The sequence below is a fragment of the Egretta garzetta genome, unplaced genomic scaffold (assembly GCF_000687185.1).
Source record: "Egretta garzetta isolate BGI_Z169 unplaced genomic scaffold, ASM68718v1 scaffold85, whole genome shotgun sequence".
Lineage (NCBI taxonomy): Eukaryota > Metazoa > Chordata > Aves > Pelecaniformes > Ardeidae > Egretta > Egretta garzetta.
Genome location: NW_009259718.1, coordinates 1,870,214 through 1,891,027, shown reverse-complemented (window position 1 = coordinate 1,891,027; position 20,814 = coordinate 1,870,214). Strand labels below are relative to the sequence as shown.

At 39.4% G+C, this 20,814-nt stretch overlaps 2 protein-coding genes across 2 annotated transcripts in view; both read left to right on the top strand.

Moving 5' to 3' along the window:
- METTL16 (methyltransferase like 16) overlaps nucleotides 1–2,644 on the top strand; it is an 18,880-nt gene extending 16,236 nt beyond the window's left edge. The window contains exon 8 of the mRNA XM_035894558.1: nucleotides 2,569–2,644. The gene's annotated coding sequence lies outside the window, so the exon portion shown is untranslated. The remainder of the gene's footprint in view (nucleotides 1–2,568) is intronic.
- The window catches only part of POLQ (DNA polymerase theta), a 51,995-nt gene continuing 33,431 nt past the window's right edge, over nucleotides 2,251–20,814 (top strand). Inside the window, exons 1-10 of the mRNA XM_035894604.1 lie at nucleotides 2,251–2,269; nucleotides 2,569–2,751; nucleotides 3,831–3,961; nucleotides 5,390–5,546; nucleotides 9,961–10,069; nucleotides 12,710–12,929; nucleotides 14,848–14,992; nucleotides 15,091–15,237; nucleotides 16,325–16,537; nucleotides 19,693–19,835. Coding sequence (XP_035750497.1) covers nucleotides 2,251–2,269; nucleotides 2,569–2,751; nucleotides 3,831–3,961; nucleotides 5,390–5,546; nucleotides 9,961–10,069; nucleotides 12,710–12,929; nucleotides 14,848–14,992; nucleotides 15,091–15,237; nucleotides 16,325–16,537; nucleotides 19,693–19,835 — 1,467 coding nt within the window. The remainder of the gene's footprint in view (nucleotides 2,270–2,568; nucleotides 2,752–3,830; nucleotides 3,962–5,389; nucleotides 5,547–9,960; nucleotides 10,070–12,709; nucleotides 12,930–14,847; nucleotides 14,993–15,090; nucleotides 15,238–16,324; nucleotides 16,538–19,692; nucleotides 19,836–20,814) is intronic.

Below are 20,814 nucleotides of genomic sequence, written 5' to 3'. Positions count from 1 at the left end.
AGGCGCCTCCCGCCGGCCCGGGGCGGTGCTGGGAGGCGTCGGGGACCCTCCGGGACGCTCCCGGCCCAGGGTGCGGGGCCGTTGCCCTCGGGCGAAAGCACCGGCGCTTCGCCCGCTCCTTTCACCCTTGCGGGGCAGCGGCTGCAGCTGAGGTATGTGCTTATGTTGACAAGGGTGGTAGGGTACAAACACGAAGCGAAGGATCTTCCTGGCCTATTCGCTGTTTAGTTGAGGAAGGTAAGAAAAATAATGTTCTGTGCATGCTTCTGAGGTCGGGCTCGTTTCACTGCATGTCTTTTAACAGTGGGCCTTATTCTTGACTTGGCCTCTAGGTGCTACCATAATACAACAATCAGTATAGTCTGTATTCTTTGGTATATGCGGCGAGGTTTACCTACGTTACTTGATTGATTCAAGAATACAGTAATCTGATAAAGCGTATTGCATCAAGAGGCATCACTTTAAGTGGTCCTGGTTGATGCCCTGATACCTGCAAATGCAGAGATGTGTAGTAAGGTTTTTTTAATACGACATCTTGCCTGTCTATACAAGGTGTTATACAAACATCTGGTGTTATACAAACATCTTGTGGCAAGATGTCACACAAAGTGGTCCTGCTGCCAGCCAGGACCACTTAAGATGATGCTTCTGGATGCAATACATTTTACCAGCTTATTGTGCTCTTGAGTCAAGACAGAAATCAAGATGTATACAGCATTGATATGCATATAACATCTGAAATTAAGATGTTTGTGTAACGCCTTGTAGCTTCACCTCTTTTGCAGTTTTTCTGTAACTCTCTAAAACGTTTACATCTCTCAGCCTCTTTTCCAGTCGTGTCTAGTCGTGTCTTATCTTCTCCCTGATGTGATTATGTTCTGCAAGATACAATTTTGTCAGCTTCTGCAAATGGAGCTGAGCAAGGCAGTGCGTATATTTCCACAGGACAACTCCTCAGAGATGTTTCAGTAAGCTGCACTCCTCTGTCCAGCTGGCCCCACATTCTGGAAGGGTTTTCTTTCAGAAAAATCTAATGCCCAATGCTTTTAACCAACAACATGTATCTTTCTTAAGTGTTTTCCTAGTAGTTAAAAAAGAGGTTAGTGTCAGTGGTATACTTGTGTACATAGATCTTTAAGGACCCCTAAGGCACAGGTTTTCAAACTCATGTTCAGTGCTAATCTATAGATACCCTTCAAACAGCAGAATCGCATAATCCTTTACTCATTCCAACTTTTACATGTAGTTAATTGGTTTTAACATTAGGAAAGAAGCTTGAGATCCCATCATGTAGGGTTTTTTTCTTTTTCCGTTTCTGATTTCTAATTCTGCCATATTAGTCACATTTTAGGATAGACAAATCTGGTCTGCTCTAAATTCCCCTTGGGAAGCCGGTTCTGCTTTGTGGAGTACTGCTGTTCTCTCCTGATGCTGCTCCACTTCTTGTTTAGTATTTGTATGGTACTTTGCCTATACAAAGTGAAACAAAGCTTTCAGAGCTAAGCTATATCAGCTTTTTTATATATTTGGGGGGGGAGAATGATCATGCACCACTAACAGCTAGGTTGGAGTTAGCCTCAAGAAGGCAGTTGAAATTTTTAGTGTATTGAGAATAAAAATACTGGCTGCTTATGCACACTAGTATTTCCAATCAAGCCTCCCCTTATATGCGGGGAATTTATTTTAGAATTTTTTGAATGTGCCAGTAAAAGAATGGGTACAGTAGAGTCAGTACACACAATTGCTTGTTTTTCATCTTGATTTGACAAGGTCTTTCAAAAAATGCTGTTATGGGAACCATATAGTCACGGGTTTTAGGGGAGGCATTACTGTGGATCAGAAACCCATTTTCGTTAGACGAGGAAAGGGACAAAAAGTTTGAGTTTTCTTAATGATTTGGAAAAAGGAAGGAGGAGGGGAGGGAGAAGGCAATATCTGTAGCCGGCACAAAATTATTTAGGGTTATAAAGACAAGAAGTAAACAGCAAGGAACTTAATTAAGCTAGGGGAACGGGCAATGTGGTAAAAATACTAATCAGTGTTGATAAACTGAAGTTGCGCGCATTGTGCAGAGGAGCTTGAGCTGCTTGTTTGGTTTATGTTGTTTTTTTAATTCACCCGTAAAGCAAGAAAAAAGCCTGGGCAGTTCTGTAATCTGTCAGGATTACTGAAGTCTTCTGTAGCAGTAATTTAGAAAGGAAACAGTCTAGATGAGATGGCAAACACATTGTAATGCTGTTATATTAATCAATGCGGAAACTCTGTTTGAGTATGTATTTGGTAATGGCTGCTGTGTCTCAAAAGCAAATATCAGAGTGAGAGTTTGGTGAAGAAACGATTTGAATGTGGAAAACCTTATAGGAGGAAAAATTGAAAAAATATCAGGAGATAAGAAGAATGGTGAAACATCCATAGGAAATATATAAAAACATAGGGAAGATAGTTTCTTATTACCTTTTCTCATAATACAGGAGCTTGTAGAGAATTTTGACCTTTAGGTGTATAACCTAAGTGACCTCAGATTCAAGGATGATACCTGACTTATTTTTTTATTTTCTCCTCCCAAAGGGCAGCATCAGCGGGTAAATGTTCCTGAAGACCAAGCAGACAAGTTGCTCCTTGCAAGCTGGGGTCTTCCCAAAGCAGTTCTGGAGAAATACCACAGTCTGGGAGTAGTACAGATGTTTGAATGGCAAGCAGAATGCCTAATGCTCGGTCAAGTTCTGGAAGGGAAGAACCTAGTTTACTCAGGTATGCAAACATCTGACAAAACCAGTCCCTCCTAACTTTCCCAGTGCCGTTTACAAGAATATATTTGTGCTGGAGGGTGCTGATCTGGCAGATAAAAAGGTCAAGATCCAATTTTTTTCTGGAGACACCCCATTAAGATCTGTCCCATCGCTGTACCTCAGACCTGGCTTGACAGACTCCTTTTTAGTTGTGAGGAAAGATTTTTTTTTTTTTTTTCCCCCCCCATTTTCTCTCTTAATGTTCCTTTAGAAACTGATAATTAGGAGTCAGTTAACGATGACTCTCTTTTTTTGTTATAGACTATGTCAGTCAGGAACTGAATGATAATAGCAATGTTAGATAGAAATACTTCTGAAAATTTTATTTAATAGCCAATTTTTTCAGTTTCTCTTCACTTAGTGTATGGGGGTGGGGAGTGATGCAGAAGGAGAAGTAGGACTGGTGGACTAGAAACCTGTGGGAAACGACAGCTTGGGTGTCTACTCTCCATGGGAAGAAGGTCCCAGAGCAGCACTGGGAGGATGAAGAACTTAAAAGAGGGGGGGTATGTGATTTTCTTAGGTTTGGATTTGAGTTTTATTTACTTGCTTCCAGAAGACTTTGGGCCTGTTTGCTGGGTAATGGCTGTCCTGCAGCATGTGGCATCTCCTCCACAGTCTTCTGTGGTTGATAGATGGCAAACAGCAATGCTTGCCAAGCAGGAGGGGTTAATACAGTTATGGGCTAGGTCAGTAAGGTGGTGGCTGAGGTCTCCTGTCCAACCGAGAGACTGTAGTGGTCTTTTTTTGTTTAGTTGGTTTTTTTTCCCCTTGCTTATCTCTAAGCTGCTGTTGCTTCTGGAACAGAGATGAGAACACAAGCCTTGGTAACATGATGGAAGAGGCTAGAAGAGAAATACTTTGCAGTCTTGACCCTTAATGGGGCTAACTGCAAATGTGCCTGTGGGAGAGGGGAATCAGCTGAAGAACCTTGCCCCAAGTTCTCCAGTAACTGTTTCCTATGCTAGCTTTATGATGCTTGTTCCTTAGATGTTTTTTTAACATTAAAAGTAATTAAAAACTTTATTTTTTTCCCCCCAGCTCCTACCAGTGCTGGAAAGACTCTTGTTGCAGAATTGCTTATTTTGAAGCGAGTCCTGGAGACTCGTAAGAAAGCTCTTCTCATCCTTCCCTTTGTCTCTGTGGCAAAGGAGAAAAAATACTATCTGCAGGTAAGTAGCAGTCAAGGAGGGTAAATTTATGGGTTGTAGTTGTTGGGTCACATTTTTTAAAAAGTTAGACATTTTTGCATGGATTTGAGGAAAAAAAAAATCGCAGAGTTGTTTCAGAAAGGATTTGTAGATAATTTAAAATTTGCTCTTGTTCTAAGTTGGAGATAAAAAAATGAAAGTTTTAGCCAAAAGGGGAAACTTGGAAAAATGTAAGGAGTTGATTAAAACATTTTATTTCAGCTTTGACTATTAAAGCATTGTTACTTGCATTTATTCACAGATTTAATAATATACAAACTTTAAAGGAATTTTCTAACTAGAGATTGTGTCTGAAAAACTACAAAGGGAAGGTGTTGACATTATCTGGAAGAACTTTCTATTTTAGCTTTCCTTGGGGTATTCCACCAGAATTTTGTGCCTTTGATTTCACTTGGAATTTGCGAAAAAATATGTTCTGACAGAATGTGGTTATGTCTTGGCTTCCTCACCCCAGCTATTTAAAAACAAAATTACAGAGGGAACAGTCTTTTTTTTTTAAAAAACAAAAAAAAAAAATTCTTGAAAGACTTTCATATAAAATATTGTGTCTGTTAGGTAATACGTCAAAGTAACAATTACTAAAACCAAATACAAAACCAGCAGGCATTTTTGTTATAGTTTCTGACATTTAAGACATTCTGCATGTTAGTGAACTGGGATGATATCTTAACCTCGCAAATTGCTAGGAAATGTTACAAACTGAGTGCAAAAGCTACTTTGTAGTGATTGCTAATGGACACATGCTTTTGCTTTAATCTTGTAAAGCTGGAGGATTATTGATGCTGTGTTCTACTGCTCCTGGCCTAAGGTTTGTCTGTAGCTGCAAATACTTGAAATCGTATGGTATCCTACCCATCTGGTTCGAACACTTGTACCTTTTGTTAATGCAGTATGTAATGTGCCAAAGCTTTGGCACTGCAGTCATAAGCCTTGGAAGAAAAGAAGTTGTTGCTTCTTGACTTTCAGCTGGGAGATGTGACATCTTTGTGTTTGGGGTCTCAAACATAGGGCTTTTGTCACAGATTTCTCAGGAGCAAGGCTTCTTTGTATGTAACCCACTGGTATTATAAACTGTTGCACTGTGTGTTCTCTAACCTTCTTAATAGTAAATGTTTTCATGCAAAACAGTGGTCCCCATCTGTTGTGGTTTAACTTACTCAGTTATGTACACTTTGTGCTGTGTGGTGTCTGCTTTGGAAATAAAAAACGACAGTGGGGGGGAAAAAAGTAGCAGTAACTGGCTCAGCTATGGCTTTAATCTGATTAGTTTGCATTATAAGTATTAGAAATTGCGGTTGTAGGATGCAGGCTTTTATGTGATTTCAGCAGGCATTGGTCAGAATTCAGAGCTGTAACCTTGGCATGACATGCTGTATCTTTGAAAAACAGGCCCTGTTTCAGGAGGTGGATGTGAGAGTTGAAGGCTACATGGGAAGCATGTCTCCTGCTGGATGTTTCTCTGCTCTGGATGTTGCTGTCTGCACCATTGAGAAAGCCAACAGTCTAATCAACAGGCTAATAGAAGAAAACAAAATGGACTCACTGGGTAAAATACTAAGGCTTGACCACTGGGGGGATAAGGTTTATTACACACTCCAAGTACATGTGAAATCATGGGATACTTTGTATTTGCTCAGTTCTGTATGTGACAGACGTGCCATATAAAAAAACTGAGCAATTTTTCTTTTTTCAGAACACCTCTGATTTGGATTTAGGAACGCAGTCAGGACTGTTCTACGTAGCTCAGTGGCTGGGGAGTGAGTAGGTAGAAGCTGCAGGTTCAGTTTGTCTGACATGGATGAAAATCAGTGGACAGTGATTAGCAGCAATAAACAGTGATTCCCATAGCTATAAATGGTCTTCTAGTTAATGACATTGATTTAAATGTCTGGGATATGTTTGAGTTCAACAATGTATGTATCTGTGTTCATTTGTTTGGGACAGAGGTTGTGACATCCATGGTTCAGCTTCACTTAACTCAAGGAAGACAAGGAATTGTGTTTGGTGCTCATCTGGGTCCAAATAAGTGGAGTGAATACATAGAGGTCCTCTGGGTAGGCATGGTGACTAGGAGGGCTGTGACATTCATTGCTCTCTTGTAGTTCACTTACAAGCCCTTTGTCCTTGTAACGTTGACTTCTGGATCACTGTGGCCCTGATGGCCACTATATAATGGTAGTATTTAATTTAGTGTTCAAGAGGAGATATAAAACCTGAAGAAGCCCTGTGTTTGTAGGGTGTGCTTGGAGAGAGCCATGTTATCCCAGGCCAGTTGGAAATTTGTTCTTCTCTTTGTTTCCCTGCTCAGTAAAGCTAAACCCATTTATGTTTTATACAGTAATCCCATCTTCATTCTGCCCTGTAACACAGCTGGTTGCTATTTTAAGAAAACTAGATGAGTATCAGACTGCTCTGAGACTTCCGCCTGTGAAACTGCTGTTCCATGGGCATCTGCAGCTCTGGATACCAAAAGAGTTTTTTAAACACAAGAGAGAATAAGGGAAATAAAGCCTTGCAGGTTTTGTCAGAGTGTGAGATTGTGGGATAACACATTCACATCTAGATCTATAGGGACTGGATCACCATGAATGCTGCCAGTAGGCTTTAGGCTGCCAATAGGCTGGAAGATGAGTGGATGACTGTGGTTGTGCAGCATTTTAAGCTGATTCGAATTGAGGCTCCTGCTGTCCAGCCCAATTCTTGAATGTGTATCTTCATCCCTTCCCTTGCAAGAGAACTGAGGATCATGCAGTTTGTAATTTCACTATGTGGCTACTTAGTTTAGGGGTTTTTTTGGTTGTTTTAAATAGGGTTAGTTTGATCCTAGGTCACCACACTGTACAAGCTGTACTGCTAACATAAGGCAGAGTGGGGTCGCGATCTCCATATTTATGTTGGCTTGGATGCCTTGGAAGCATACTCAGTAGACTAAAATGTATTGTTTAATGATCCCATCTTTCAGAAGCTAGAGATATGCCAAATTCCATTGGTCAGTACCTCCATTCCATCCTTACATTTTGTTGTGCTAAGATAAATGTAACTGAGAAGAGTCATATAACCAGCCAAGTGATTACAAGATTTGAGTTTGAATATGTGTTCTCAACACTGATACCTCCTTAAAGCATGATGTTTTTCTTTCACCATTTGAAAACACCTCTGCTGCAACCCTCTGTTTTCCTTATGCCCAATAACTGTATAACTGAAGTAGGGGTAAAAATGTGGTTTTTTTTCTTCTATGCTTATTTGAAATTAATTTTTAAATTACAATTGAGTTTAAAAATCATCTTTAAAGTAAGAAATTGTCAAATTTTCTATTTGGAGATAAATTTTCATAAAGCTGCAAAATACAGGCATGAGCTGAAAATGCCAGTTTAACTGTCACCTAAAGCAAGCTTGTCTGAAACAGCAAGATTGAACCTCGTCTTCTAATTAATTCTAAATTTAGAACAGTTCGTAACGAGGGTGTTTTATCTTTTGAGAGGAGTTATTGGGCGATGACTGCAATTCTGGCTGGATTCCATCTCAAGCTTGAGCTGTTCCTTTTGTTGATGTCAACCCCCTGCTGATAGCTCATGTTGCCTTTGGAAATTGTTGAGAGAAACTCAAATCCTCTGCCTGGAAGAGCTCTCTTTGCTGTATGAAGCAGTTAAAAGCAATTTTGCGTTGCTAATTATTATGTAACGTATGTCAGTTTTGAACATCCAGGTACACAGGAGATGATATTCCTCTTGTTGTCCAGCCTCTTGACACTGATGCTAAAGGCATTTTTAGGAAGCGGATTAGAGAAGAATCTGCTGCCTTCTCAATGTATCAGCTGTGAATGTATTTATAATGTGCTGTTGTGATAATTGTTTCTTTTCTTAATTTGAACTTGAAATTAAAAAATTACTATTTAATTGTATTTAAAAAAAAATTATCACATCCTTCCTGCCTGTCATTCAGAACTTTTTAGTTTTAAACAGGATGTGGACTTAAGGCAGCCTAGTTATTCTGCAATAAACATGTGTGATAGCTCTCAGGTACTTTTGAGTAGGTTTTTTTTTTCAGCAGTCTTCTAGGGATGCACCTAATTTGCAGGCAGAAAGAGGAGACTGAGGCTAGCCTCATTTTCAGTAGCAATAGTATGGTGAAATTCTGGCCCCGCTTGCACTCCTGAGCTTGTTGTTGAGTAGAAGATACCATTGCATGCTGGGACCTGTAGTCCTCCTTGGCTGCAATTCCATTTTAAGATGAGGATAGCTTTGTGAAAAATACTGTTTGCCTGATTGCTCCTGCTGTGTTATCCCAGTGGATGTGTTCTGAGTACTGCTTGAATAGAGGAGAGCACTGTGCAGGTGTGACAGTCAGGTCTCACCAGCTTGCAGGCTACCAGGGTAATACAGTACACAGGTTTAACGTGGGCTTGAATATTTATTATAGCTGAGTAGTAGCAGAAGGTATAGAACAAGTGGCCCATGCAACAAATAGTGGCATGCCCCGTGCTTTGGCCTGTAGGTACCACTAGTGTTCTGTGCTTTGTTTCAGGAAGCAAAATATGCTGCTGCTTGGCACAAAGACTGGAAAGATAACTTGTTTGAATTTTACTTTGGTAGATATCTGATTACACTGTCCTGTCTCAGCTGCTGGGAGAATTGAGGCAGACTGTTGTACGGGGAAGCAGGAAGAAGCTTTTTCTGGTTCTGAATAAATGTCTATTTGGTGACCAATGAATTACCATTTTTTACAAGCGAGCACAGAATAGAGGAAGTACAGGAAGACAGAGGAGCTGGATGGGTGGGAGTTTGTAAAAGAGCCTGATGAAGCAGTGCAGCACTCTTTTCTAACTTAAGTGGCTTGAAAGAAAAGGAGGGAGAAAACAGACGGAGAGAGAAGGAACATACGTAGGAAGGAGAGAAAAAAAATGAGAAGGAAAAATAGCATTGAAACAGATAATATAAGGTCACATTTGCCCTTAAGCTCCTGCTATTTTAGCTGCACCAGGAAGATATTACATAGCTGCATCAAAGATGAAAAAAAAATTCTACAGCAACGGAACTAATGACACGTGGTGTCCTCTATCCCCTGCTTTTTTTTTTTTTTTTAGTTTGTTTGGTTTTAATCTTCCATCAGCCTCTTCCATGTCCCGGTGACCATGTCAGATGGCCAGAAAGGGTACATATTGCTGTTAGTTGGGATGTGTGCAGGAGGTGTGCTGGGTGGCTGAGTTGTAGTAGCTCTGTGTTTTCTCCTCAGGGGAGACCCTAATCTGGTCGGTTGTCTCCAGCTCCTGATACTCAGAAAGCTTTTTAGATGTTATCCTTTTCAGTATTTCTACACATCTTACAAATTTGATGGAGGTGGCTAATAGATTAAAAAGTAATTTGCAGGAGGTAGGACGACAACAGAGCAGTCACATAAGGATTTTTTCATTAGAAAGCCAAAGCTAAATAGTAGAGTTCATTCAGGTTTGGTTAGTGAGAAAAGACATAATAGGAAGCAGGCTGTGCCAGTGTAGTTACATCTGCTCTAGTTTTTTTTTTTCTGACATTACTGTATTAGTAAGGAGTAATGTTTTTAACTAAGACAGTTATGTCAATGCTTTTGACTAACTCATTTGGGTGCTGGAATGTTCCTTTCCAGATATTCTGCAGCCCGGGTGTTTTTACTTGCAGAGAGGTTACAGTATAGATGCTGCAGTACTGTTTTGTGTGGTGGCCAGACTAACAACTCCACCATTATTTTTATAAAAGCTGATGTTTTGTGTGTGAGGTTGGGGGTGTGTGTGAAAAGTTATGACATTGGTCATAATTTGTGTCTTTTAGAAGAATCAGTGACAGAAGGAAGCCATAGTGATGTTGGTAAGCACAGCTGGATTTGTGAACATAAATTTCAGTTCATGATGTGGAATATGAAAGGATTGAGGCTACCTGTTCTTAGTTTGCAGTTTTGTCAGATATGACCTGAGTGCTTCTCTTTACCAGGAGTGGTGGTTGTGGATGAGTTGCACATGCTGGGAGACTCTCATCGAGGATATCTGCTGGAACTCCTTCTGACCAAAGTTAGATATATTACAGAGAAGGTTGCAAAACGGTGGGTAGACCAGGATATCTGTCTTTTAATGCTAAATTATGGATGGCTCTAAATATTTTGTTATCTGGGTGATTGGAAATTTGGGTTAGCTCCAGGGTTTTTATGAGAATGATGACCTAGACTATTTTGGTTATTAAGGTCTCATCATACCACCTCTCGGGGCTAGCTGTTGTAGTCAAAACCTCTTTTCCTCATGGTTTTCAATTTGTGTGCTACCATGGGATTCATTCTCTCAGGAAAAGAAATAAGGCTGAAGCTTTCATTTACTTTTTAGCCTATTTACTTTTTTTTTTAAACTTTGGACTTCTTTTAACATTTTCGCTAGCGGACTTGCCCTGCTTAATTTTTCAGTGTTTCATGGAAAGGGGTATTTATCCAACTGAAACATTTGGGTATTGTAGAAGAGTGGGCATTCTGTTAACTTGTCAATGGTGAATTGATCAGAAGACTTAAGAGGATGTGCCAGTATCCTGCTTAGTTAGCTCTGCTTGGGGTGATCTGTGGTTTTGTTTATCACATGCGATAGCCTAGTGGTTGCATGGTTTCTTGCTTTTAGCACAACTGATTGGACACTGGGGAACAGATTAAATGTTTCAGAACAGCTTTAGAGGCTTTTAAGAATTCAGTATCTAGATCCCCAGCACCAACCTGTCTAGCTGCTCCATAGTGCCTGAACACAGACAAGGGCAATTGGAGGAGATGTTGTATAGGTCTTAATCCTTACTGGTGGTTCTGAGAGAAGAGTCAAAATCAACTGCTGCATTAGCACCAAAAGCCAGATTTTGCCAGTTTTCTCTGCTGCTTCCTGTCTTGTGAGTTGTACCAGTGCTGGGCTAAGCACAGACTACCTATTTAGTTCTGGGGGAACTGCCATTTATACATTGGCTGTCCATCAGACATTTTAGCCAGTATTTCCCATCTTGATTTTCAGGATCCAGCAATGTTCTGGGTCTAATCACTTTTGACTTTTTCTTGTATTCTCCTCATAAGTCCTGGGAGCCAGTACGCTTCAGAGCAACGTGAGTGGCTTTGCCACTCCTTTTACCCTGGCTTATCATGTAGCTGCAGCACAGATGCAGGACTGCTCTCTTGCTTTCCTCCCTTGTGTTGAAGGAGCAGGAAGGAGAAAACATTTGTCGGGGAAAGAGGCATCAAGGGATGTTCCCTTGAAGATGCAATACTTCAGCCTTCACCATGTAGGTGCTGGGGCCCAGATCCTTCATCTCTCTGTCATGGTCAAGTTGACAGGGATTCCCCGTACCACTTACTGATACGAAGGAGGTAGCCATTACTTTTGTTTTGGAATCCACTTGAGATTCCTGGAGTTGAAGACCACGTTTTCTCTCAAACATCCTTCCAAGGCTGTGGAGGCTGGGGGGCTTTTTTTTTTTTTTTTTTTTTTTTTTTTTTTTTTATTTAACGGGAACCTCTTTATCCAAATTCTTTAAACACTATCTAGCCTGACCTTTTATCAGAATGAGCAGTGCTTTTAAGAGCTCTTTAACTGGTTAGGGGGATGACCCACTGAAGAGTAAGGCTGTGTCTTTGCACCAAGAGAATGTTCTCTGATGGCTGTTGCCAACGTAGATGCTTTTGCTTCTACATGAGGATTTTGCAGACCCAGCCAAAATTTTGCAGCAGATTTTTCTCCTTGACAGTCAAAGAGAGTGTTGTGGAACTTGGTATTTTTTTAATCCTTGAAGGTCAAAAGTTGTTTTAGGGGTGAAATCTGCAACCGAGATGGGGAAGCTGTACTAGCAAATGCTTGAAGAGCTTGGGTAAGAGAGTTTGCCTCTCCACATCTTCCTTATTTCTTTGTTGTCAGTGACTGCTGCTTTTTACTCTAGCTTTTGGGTAGTCTTGTTTCCTCTGTGTTGTCTTTGCCAGGATTACCGTGATCTTCCAGGAAGGTTCAGGCTGTTTCTGAGCTCACATTGATTTTCTCTTCTAAAGGCACAATTTATGGCTCAGTGCAATGCAAATGAATAGTTTTAAAATGTAGGCTTAGGAGCACAAAAAATCCCCTACTGTGTGGATGTAAAAGCCTGAATTGAAATATACATTTGGGTATCTAAATTAATGGTTTGTGTTTTCAAGTCTAAGTTCAAGAGTCCATTACTTCTCACTGCCTTTAGTGGAAGCTGCTGTTCAGCACTTTTAGAACTGAAGCTGCTTTCTTCTTTGCTGAACTAAGGGCTTTGGTTCCCAGCTCTAGAAATACCTTAGTCTAGTATTTTTTCTCCTGAAATTGAAACAAATGGAAGTGTTTTAATTAAGGCATTTAAACTTAGAAAGACTGCAGTGGAAACTGAGCCATTCCTTTATTGCCATGTTTTGTTAATGGCGAGGAAATAGTTGATTTATTTATTTGTTTTCAGTTTCTCTAAATACGCACTCAGGCTATGGCTTAAATTTTTAAGTCCAAAATGATAAAAAGTTGAATTATCTTGCTATCAATGCATGACCTGTGTTTGCTAAAAGGAGTATGGCTTGTTTCTTTTTCAAGAAGGTGAAAAAAAAAAAAAGCTTTGCACTTTAGATCACAGAACGAAATAGACTGAGTTAGTTTTTCTGCATGCTGTTTTCCAGAACAGTAGCCTGTGTTGTCACTAACTTCTGTTTTCTTTTAACCACTTCTAGACAAGCGAAGATGACCGGTTCTGGTTTTGGTGGGATACAGATAGTAGGCATGAGTGCCACCCTCCCTAACTTGGGACTTCTAGCCTCATGGTTAGATGCAGAGCTATACTGTACGGATTTTCGCCCTGTGCCCCTCCAGGAGTGGGTGAAAATTGGCAGCAACATTTATGACTCTTCCATGAATTTAGTGCGAGAATTCCAGCCCAAACTTCAACTGAAGGTAACAAAACTCTGAGTGGTGGCTTTGGGATAACATGTTTTTTACAGCTAAAGTTAAAAAGACAGCTACTGGTATGTTTGGTTTGTTGGTTTTTTTTTTTTTTTTTAAATAGATGACATTTCTGACTTCATTGTTTACTTCAGAGATTGTATGCTCAAACAAAGGACAAATTTTTTTGTCTTCTACTGATTTAAACAATAAACAAAAAAACCCACGCTCATGCTCATGACGTTCTTGAAGACAAAGTTGACTTTGCAGCTATCTTGTTTCTGAGCATTTGACAGGTATAAAGAGTTTGATTCTCCCCTTACCCACCACTCTATCTTATGCCCTGGAATCTACTTCACTTTCATAATTGAAGGTAGATATTTCCAGGTTAGGCCAAGGAATTTGCATTAATCATTGGGAGAATATATTTGCATTAAAATCTGGTATTGAAGCCCTCCTTATCTTAAACTGCTAAATGATCTAATTTTGTCAGTGATTAGAAGGCAGATGTCCATCCTGATTCTTCTGAATCTGTTTTCAGTACTTAAGTCCTTTTGCGTGTTTGAAAAGGATATGAAAAGTGAAGAGTTAACATACTGTAATGATTTGGAAGGACCAAATGGGTAGAAAAGGGAAATTTGCACTTCCTACTTGTAAGTTACTTTTCTGTGAAGTCTTTGAAGGGTGAATTTTCTCCCCAGTCCTTTCAGCTGCTTTGTGCAATACTCGTGTAGTAGTTGGACGATATGGGCTGAATGCCAGCAATGTTTTGGAATGTTTTGCATCTGGTTCTTGTTGTGCGCAAACATTCTGTTGTCAGTAGTGTGGTGGCACAGCAAAGAAAAAGGATCCTAGAAACAAAAGGAAATGTTTGTGACAAGAATATCTGGAAGCTTGTTTTTATGTGCTCACATTGAGAATATGATGTTACATCTCCTTTTCTGGATATTTTTTGAAGTAGTTGCTTTGGATAGGTACTAAATTAAGTGAGAGAAAGAGCTAAACTAGGCTTACGACTCAACAGTTTAAGAGAGTTGGCTTATTTTATAAGACCAGGTGATTCTCTTGGGCTTGAAATCAATCACTGGACCTTCAGACTTCTGTTCTGTGCCTCAGACTGGACCAGGAAAGGGAACTTGATGACCTCACCACTTCTGCTGAATTTGGCTGAATCCTTATCGAGCTTTTGATGTGTATATGCAGGTCCTGCCATTGCTCCCCAGTTTTCATTTGCATTTGAGTGCTTTTTATTTCTCACTGTACACCTACGTTTTTTCTCTTCCTCCTTTGGCCTGCTTGATGGAAGAGAATCTGGCTTAGCCAAGCAAAATGTATCAGTTGCAGGAACTCTCTTAGGATCTTAAAACCAAAAAGGCAAGCTGTAAACGGTGGGTTTTTGCATGCACATCTGTACAAGTATCCATAAAAGCCTTCCACTGCTCTCAGAATGCTTGCAGTCTTTGGTCAGCAGTGCTTGCTGGGTGCATCTTCTTGGGGATGCTTGGACTACTACATTTCATGCTTTTAGTTCAGACATCCTAGTTGATAAGTCTTCCTTAGTTGCTGTAGAGGGATGTTTTGCCTCTGGGCTCTTCCTAGTTCTTCCCCACTGCTGTTAGCCACAACCTGGAGGTTGCAGTGATTTTTCTGTGTGCTGTGTGGCCTTCATTCAGAAAGATTTGTGAAAGGAAGATGTAAAACCTTAGATTTATTCATGGGTAGGTCTAGGGCCGTCCTTCACAACGTGGTCGTACTAGTGTTTGGACTTCCTAAAGCAAGACAGAAACTAAGATAACAGTGCTCCATCTTCTTTGTTTGCTCCTATTTCTGACTTGAAGTAGAAGATTCCTACTGTGACACAGAAGAATGACAACACTTACAAACCCCATTCAGTGTGAGAGTGCATTGAAAATATTTTGTCTCAATTCAGGGAGATGAAGACCATATTGTGAGCCTGTGTTATGAGACTGTTTGTGATGGCCATTCGGTCCTGCTTTTCTGTCCATCCAAGAACTGGTGTGAGAAGCTGGCAGACATCATTGCCAGGGAATTCTACAGTTTGCAACAGGCTGAGAGTAAGAGAAAAGTAGTTAATAGAAGACTGTAGTATGCACAGTGCCTTTAATGAAAATTAATTTTAGTAAAAACTGTAAAAAATGTTTTCTCTCTCAAGGTTCTGCAAAAAACTCAGCCCTTTCCCCAGTTGTTGTGGACAGAGAAGAGATCAATGAGGTTCTGGATCAGCTAAAGCGTTCTATCTCAGGCCTGGACTCTGTACTCCAACGTACTTTGCCCTGGGGAGTGGCATTTCATCATGCAGGTATTCCTGAACATCTTGGTCTTGAATTCTGTAATGGTCAAGTCATATGGGTTCTTTTTGCTGTAGTTACCAGCAATTTACCAGTTGCTTTTTGATGCCTTCTATAGTTTATGACTGAATTAAAATGCTTTGAGAATCTCACAGTTAGAGGTAAATGTGAAATTCTTTTATTGTGTCCGAAGACTTTAATTCACTAGTTGTTATGATAAATCTTCTCTCTGTTGTGTTGGGTAACAGCAACTTTATAAATACAACTTAATTTTTTTTGGTGAAATGCGTGAAAAATTAACTGATTTGCAGCCCAAGCATTTTCAGGTTGTCCCTAAAGCTGTCAGAGTATTTCAGAGCAATTTTCCTCAACTTAATACTGAACTAGATGAGGAAATAGAAGGTGTATATCAATGAAAATAAAAATTAAAGGAGCATGTGCTGTGAATGCTTCTGGCTAGATCTTTTATTTCTTGCTTAAGTAGGTAATAGTGTATGTCACCCATTGATCCACTGAGAGAAAGGACTGACTCTGGAAGAGAGAACAGTAGCTATGGCATTGAATTTGTCGGGGGAATAATTCCAAATGCTTACAGAGTGTGGATTTCTTTCTCAAAAATAAAATTGGCCTGAAGCCCTCAAGAAAATGTACAAAGATACATATTAGACCTGTAACCTAGAATGGAAATGAAGAAAGATTCCAGGATGGGAAATGACCAAATCCTAATTCTCTACTGTGTTTGTTACATCCAGTTTTCTTCTTTTGATTTTATTTATTTATTTATTTATTTATGTACTTGCAGTGCATGTAGGTATGTAGTAAACAGTTGTTCATCTTGCTACAATGCATACATGCACCTTAGAAAAGCTAGTTCATAACTATTACTGACATTGAATAATGAAAACTTCATGGTGAAAATTTGTTTCACTTATGGTTTGAAAGAAGTTAACTGAGGTAGTGTTGTGACTCCAGTTCCTAACGCTGAATGGTGAACGTTCATTAGGTTTGTTTGTTCTTCCCCTTGCTTGACAGTAATATTATTATCTCTTAAATGCAGTTTCGCCATTACTGGGTTTGCTAGAAGTCATCTCTCCTCAGGTCTTACTTTTGATGAACGGGACATCATTGAAGGAGCCTTTCGCCGGGGCTTGATTAGAGTCCTAGCAGCAACCTCAACGCTCTCGTCTGGAGTGAATTTGCCTGCACGCCGAGTAATTATACGAACTCCCATGTTTGGTGGCAAACTGCTGGACATTCTCACTTACAAGCAGATGGCCGGAAGGGCTGGCAGGAAAGGAGTAGACACAGAGGGTAAGCAGGGGCTTTATTAACATTCTCTAAGAACAGTGTTAACCTGATTAAATCCAGGGCAGTGCTTTGCAATTAGTGACTAATCATGATGAATTCCTTTGGTATTCAGTATGATTAAGTTAATCAAGATGAATTTGTTTGGTATTAATGGAGTAAAAAATGTAATTGCCAGGGGATTCTTTTCACTGCATGAGACTTACTTTGGTATTTACATGTCAGTTACTTCAAGAACGGGCTATTTTCTCCTTTGAATTCTTGTTAGTTTCTAAGGCTGTGTTCATTTGCCTTAGTTCTGTGATTTATGGTCAGTTTACTAAAGTGTTTACAGTTTCAGTGAGAAAATTTACAGTAAACTCTCATTGGACAGGCCTAAAATGTAAGAAAAGCGTTTAGTCTACAACCATAATCTGACAAACTTCTGTTGTCTGAAGTTCTGATTTGGATTTATTAAACTTCCGCTAAACTTAACCATGACTTCTATAGATCTTGAATGTAGTAATGTGACAGAGACAGGGGAATACGAACAGTAGTTCATAGATAATGTGTTTTCTTCATGCATACAGCGGCACTGATTGATGTTCAACAAAATAATCCTGCCTGTTATTTTAATTTGCAATGGAAATTTGTCTTCATGGAAGGTATTTGGAAAAATTGTATTATACGAGTATAAACGCAGTAGAAAATAAGTTCAGCAGAAGTGGGAAGTGGGATTTGCCCTACTGATGGTTTGATTGCTGCCTGCTGGAACCCTCTGTAAGCAGACTGTTCTTACATTTTCTTATATTTTATTTCTATTTTTGCCAGAGTAGCATAGCAACAGAACATTTTACGACCTGTATCTCTGTGAGCTATCCCTACGTGTTAAAGAAAAGGGCAGCTGCATGCTGTATTTTGAAATTTTCCAGACTTTGTCACTTGAGTATAGCTAGCAGGTGTAAAATTACATTATTCCTTGAAGTTTCTTTTTTTTTTTCCTCTTCAAGTTACAATAATTAGTACCCTTTTTTGACAGTTCTGATGTGACTGTGTTTTGCACAGTAAGCAGTTGATTCTATGCTGATGAGCTTCATGAATGTACCGTTTTTTTCCACTCCAGAGTCTTTGGGATGTGAACATAAAGCTACATTACCAGCTGCTACTCTTTCACAGAGTGGGGAGACTGGAGGACAGCAACTTCAGCTGGAAAAAATGCCTTATGTGGATATGAAATTCAGCTGACAGACAGAACATAAATGCTGTTGGGTTGACTTCCTTCCCTTCTCCCCTCCCCCAACACTATAGTGTTGGATTGTCTCAGGTTTTGATTTTTAATTTTTTTTTTCTGATTTGATGGAAATTTAAAAACAATGTTTTAGAAAATTAAATTGGATTGTTTTTGCATTCATCAAAACTGTCATGTTCCCAAGGTGAAGTAGGTAAAGCTGTTTGATACTGCTGAACAAAACCTAGAAATATAATAGGGCCTTTTTTGCTTTTAAATGGAGTTTTATGCCTAGGTAGCCAGAGTCTTCTGGTAGTTGTCTAGTCTGATGCTAACCTAGACTTCCCCTCTGATCTGAAATGTTCAGTAAGGGATCTTAGAACAGCTTAGTTCCCTTTTTTTTTTTCTCACTGTTTGCTAGGTTGCTGTTACTGGCTTTAAGTTCTCGGTGGCATCTTGCAAAAGGGTTTCCCCCAAGCCTTGAATGACTGTCAGATAATGTAGAGCCAAGTGGATACCCATCTTTTGTTAGATTTATCACATTTTCAGAGGGAATTGTAGGTCGCATCAGAACCCAAATACAAAATGAGTGAACGTTCTTTATTGCTAAAATCAAAATAAGGTTTGCTTTCACAAAACAATGCGTATGGGCAGTTTATCTTCTGTACTCTCAGCTCTGGCAAAAGTACATGGTCAACAGGTGTCAAAAGTTTCACACATCTTCTGAGTACGTCTTTCATCCTGTAATTAATTTATGTAATCATGTTTAAGTTGTATTTCGTTACTCACCTACACTGCATTTGTGGTATTTATTCTGTTCATTAAACTTAAGTGTAGTTGTGTATTCATTACCTCTGAATTTGCTAATTACTGTAGCTTTACCACAGCTATGGTTTTATCATAACTTAAGATTCCTAGGATCTTACTAAGATACTCACTACCAAAATTACCTTGGTGTCCAGACTACATGCATTTAAATCTTAACAAGTTATTATAAACATATCACGATATTTGCTGTCCAGCTAATCCAAATCTAACGCTCTCTTCTTAGTCAATGGCAAGCCTGTCCTACCCATAATTCTTACCCCGTGCCAATTGGCAAAGGTTCTAACTAGCTAGGTTTCCCAGGGAGCTAGTTTCTCTGCAGTGGCTTTGTTGAAAAAAATCTCCTTTACGTGACAACTGCATTTTCCATGGGTAGTCCGTATTATTATTTCATTAAAGGAATTGGCCCATTATTTTTATTTTTGTTTCATGGCTTTGGCACCTTTTCGTCTCCCACAGAATTTTGGTAGTTATGGTTTAACTTAACAATATCTGATAAAGAATTTTAAGGTAAGGCATACTTTCACGTACTTTCAGTGGAAACCATCCTTAAGATACTTAAAATTGTATGTGTGTGTGTGTGTATATATGTGTATAGGAAATTTCAGAGAATGCGTAGTTACTTAGATTAATAACTTTGGATTTCTGAATTACGTTGGTATCTGTGTTATTTCAGGAGTAGAAGCTGGTTGTCTTAACACAAACTGTCAAAATGCTGTGCAGCTTTTATGTTTTCTTCTCGCTTTTGAGAATCTTCAGCAGAAGAAAAATTGATGCCACTGTGTATTACAGTTCCAGTCTATTCCAGAACAAGAAGTGAAAGTGGAAGCTCCTTAGCTGCTTTGGCAAGACTGACCAGCCTAATGTAACTTTGAAGTTTGTCCTGCTCCAAGCTTTTAGTTCTTAGGCGTTATGCACCTGTGGAGTTCTTACATAGCAATGAATATACATTGTTCAAGGTTGCAAAGGTTTTTCTCTTTTTTTTTTTTTAACTCCTCTTTTTCAACAATACCTACAGTTTTACATTCCAATAATATGTCCTTGATGTTCAGCTATTACGGTGTTAAGATGCAATACTAAGGTCATTAATGTTTTGGGTTTTTTTTTTCTTCTTTTTCTTTTCCTATAGGTGAGAGCATTTTAGTTTGCAAGCCCTCAGAAAGATCAAAAGGAACTGCTCTACTTCAGGGATCGCTCAAGCCTGTTTGCAGTTGTTTGCTGAGAAGAGAAGGGGAAGGTGTTGCTTCTAGCATGAAAAGAGCAATCCTTGAGGTACAGGACATGTGGAGAGGAATTAGAACTGTGCTTGCACTCTCGTAATTGTACGATGGTTTCTTTTGTGACACTGTCAGATGTTTTCTGTGCACTTTCTTTTCCTTCTGTTTCCTCCCTTGTCAACACAAACAGCTTCAGAAGAAAATTAATCTGGTCCACCAGCTTGCTTCAGCATTCAGCATTTTGTTTGGTATGTTTCACTCTCTGCTTGCTGCAGATCAGGATGTGAGCAGAGCCAAACAAGAGTTACTAAGCTTTGCTTTTGCATTTAGGTATACTCAAACTGCAGGCATAGATAAGTGTAATTCTTAAACTTGATGTGTGACCTGTCAGTCTTAACTGGGAAATACTTGTACACTACTGATCCCAGAGGCTTTGTAGACTGAATTAGGTTGTAATGACATCTGTAGAACACTATAGGTCCCTTAATTCCCCGCTCAACTTATCTACCTCTTTTGCACAGGAATGATTGAAGTTTTGTAACATCTTTGAACAAACAGGTGTGGTTACCCCATTTACTCCTTCTAGCCTGCCCTTCTCTCTAGGGTTCATGCAGGACTAAAAAGGACCGAAAGGGTGTTGTTCCACATAAGTGAACTTCATCATCTTTTCCAAAGTTGCTTTGGGTCTTGAACTGAGCTTAGACTTTTTAAATGAAGTTGTTTGCTGTACTACTCCTACTGTCTTTTGTGAAAACTGCTGTGATACTTGGTTGTGCTTCCATAGGTTTTGAATTTTTAGCAGACCAACAGAATTTCTAAATGCATTTTTCTACATAAGAGCTATATAAAATATGGGGGTTCATTTCTGGTGGTGTTGCTTTATAACGTGAAAAAAAAAGTTTTTAGTTAAACACCTTGCTATCTCAAGGAAGACATGCATGGAAATGACTCTACAATGAAAAAGCAGTTATGTGAAAAACAAAACAAAAGCAAAATCCAAGGGTAAAAAAATCACTCTCAGGAAAACAATGATG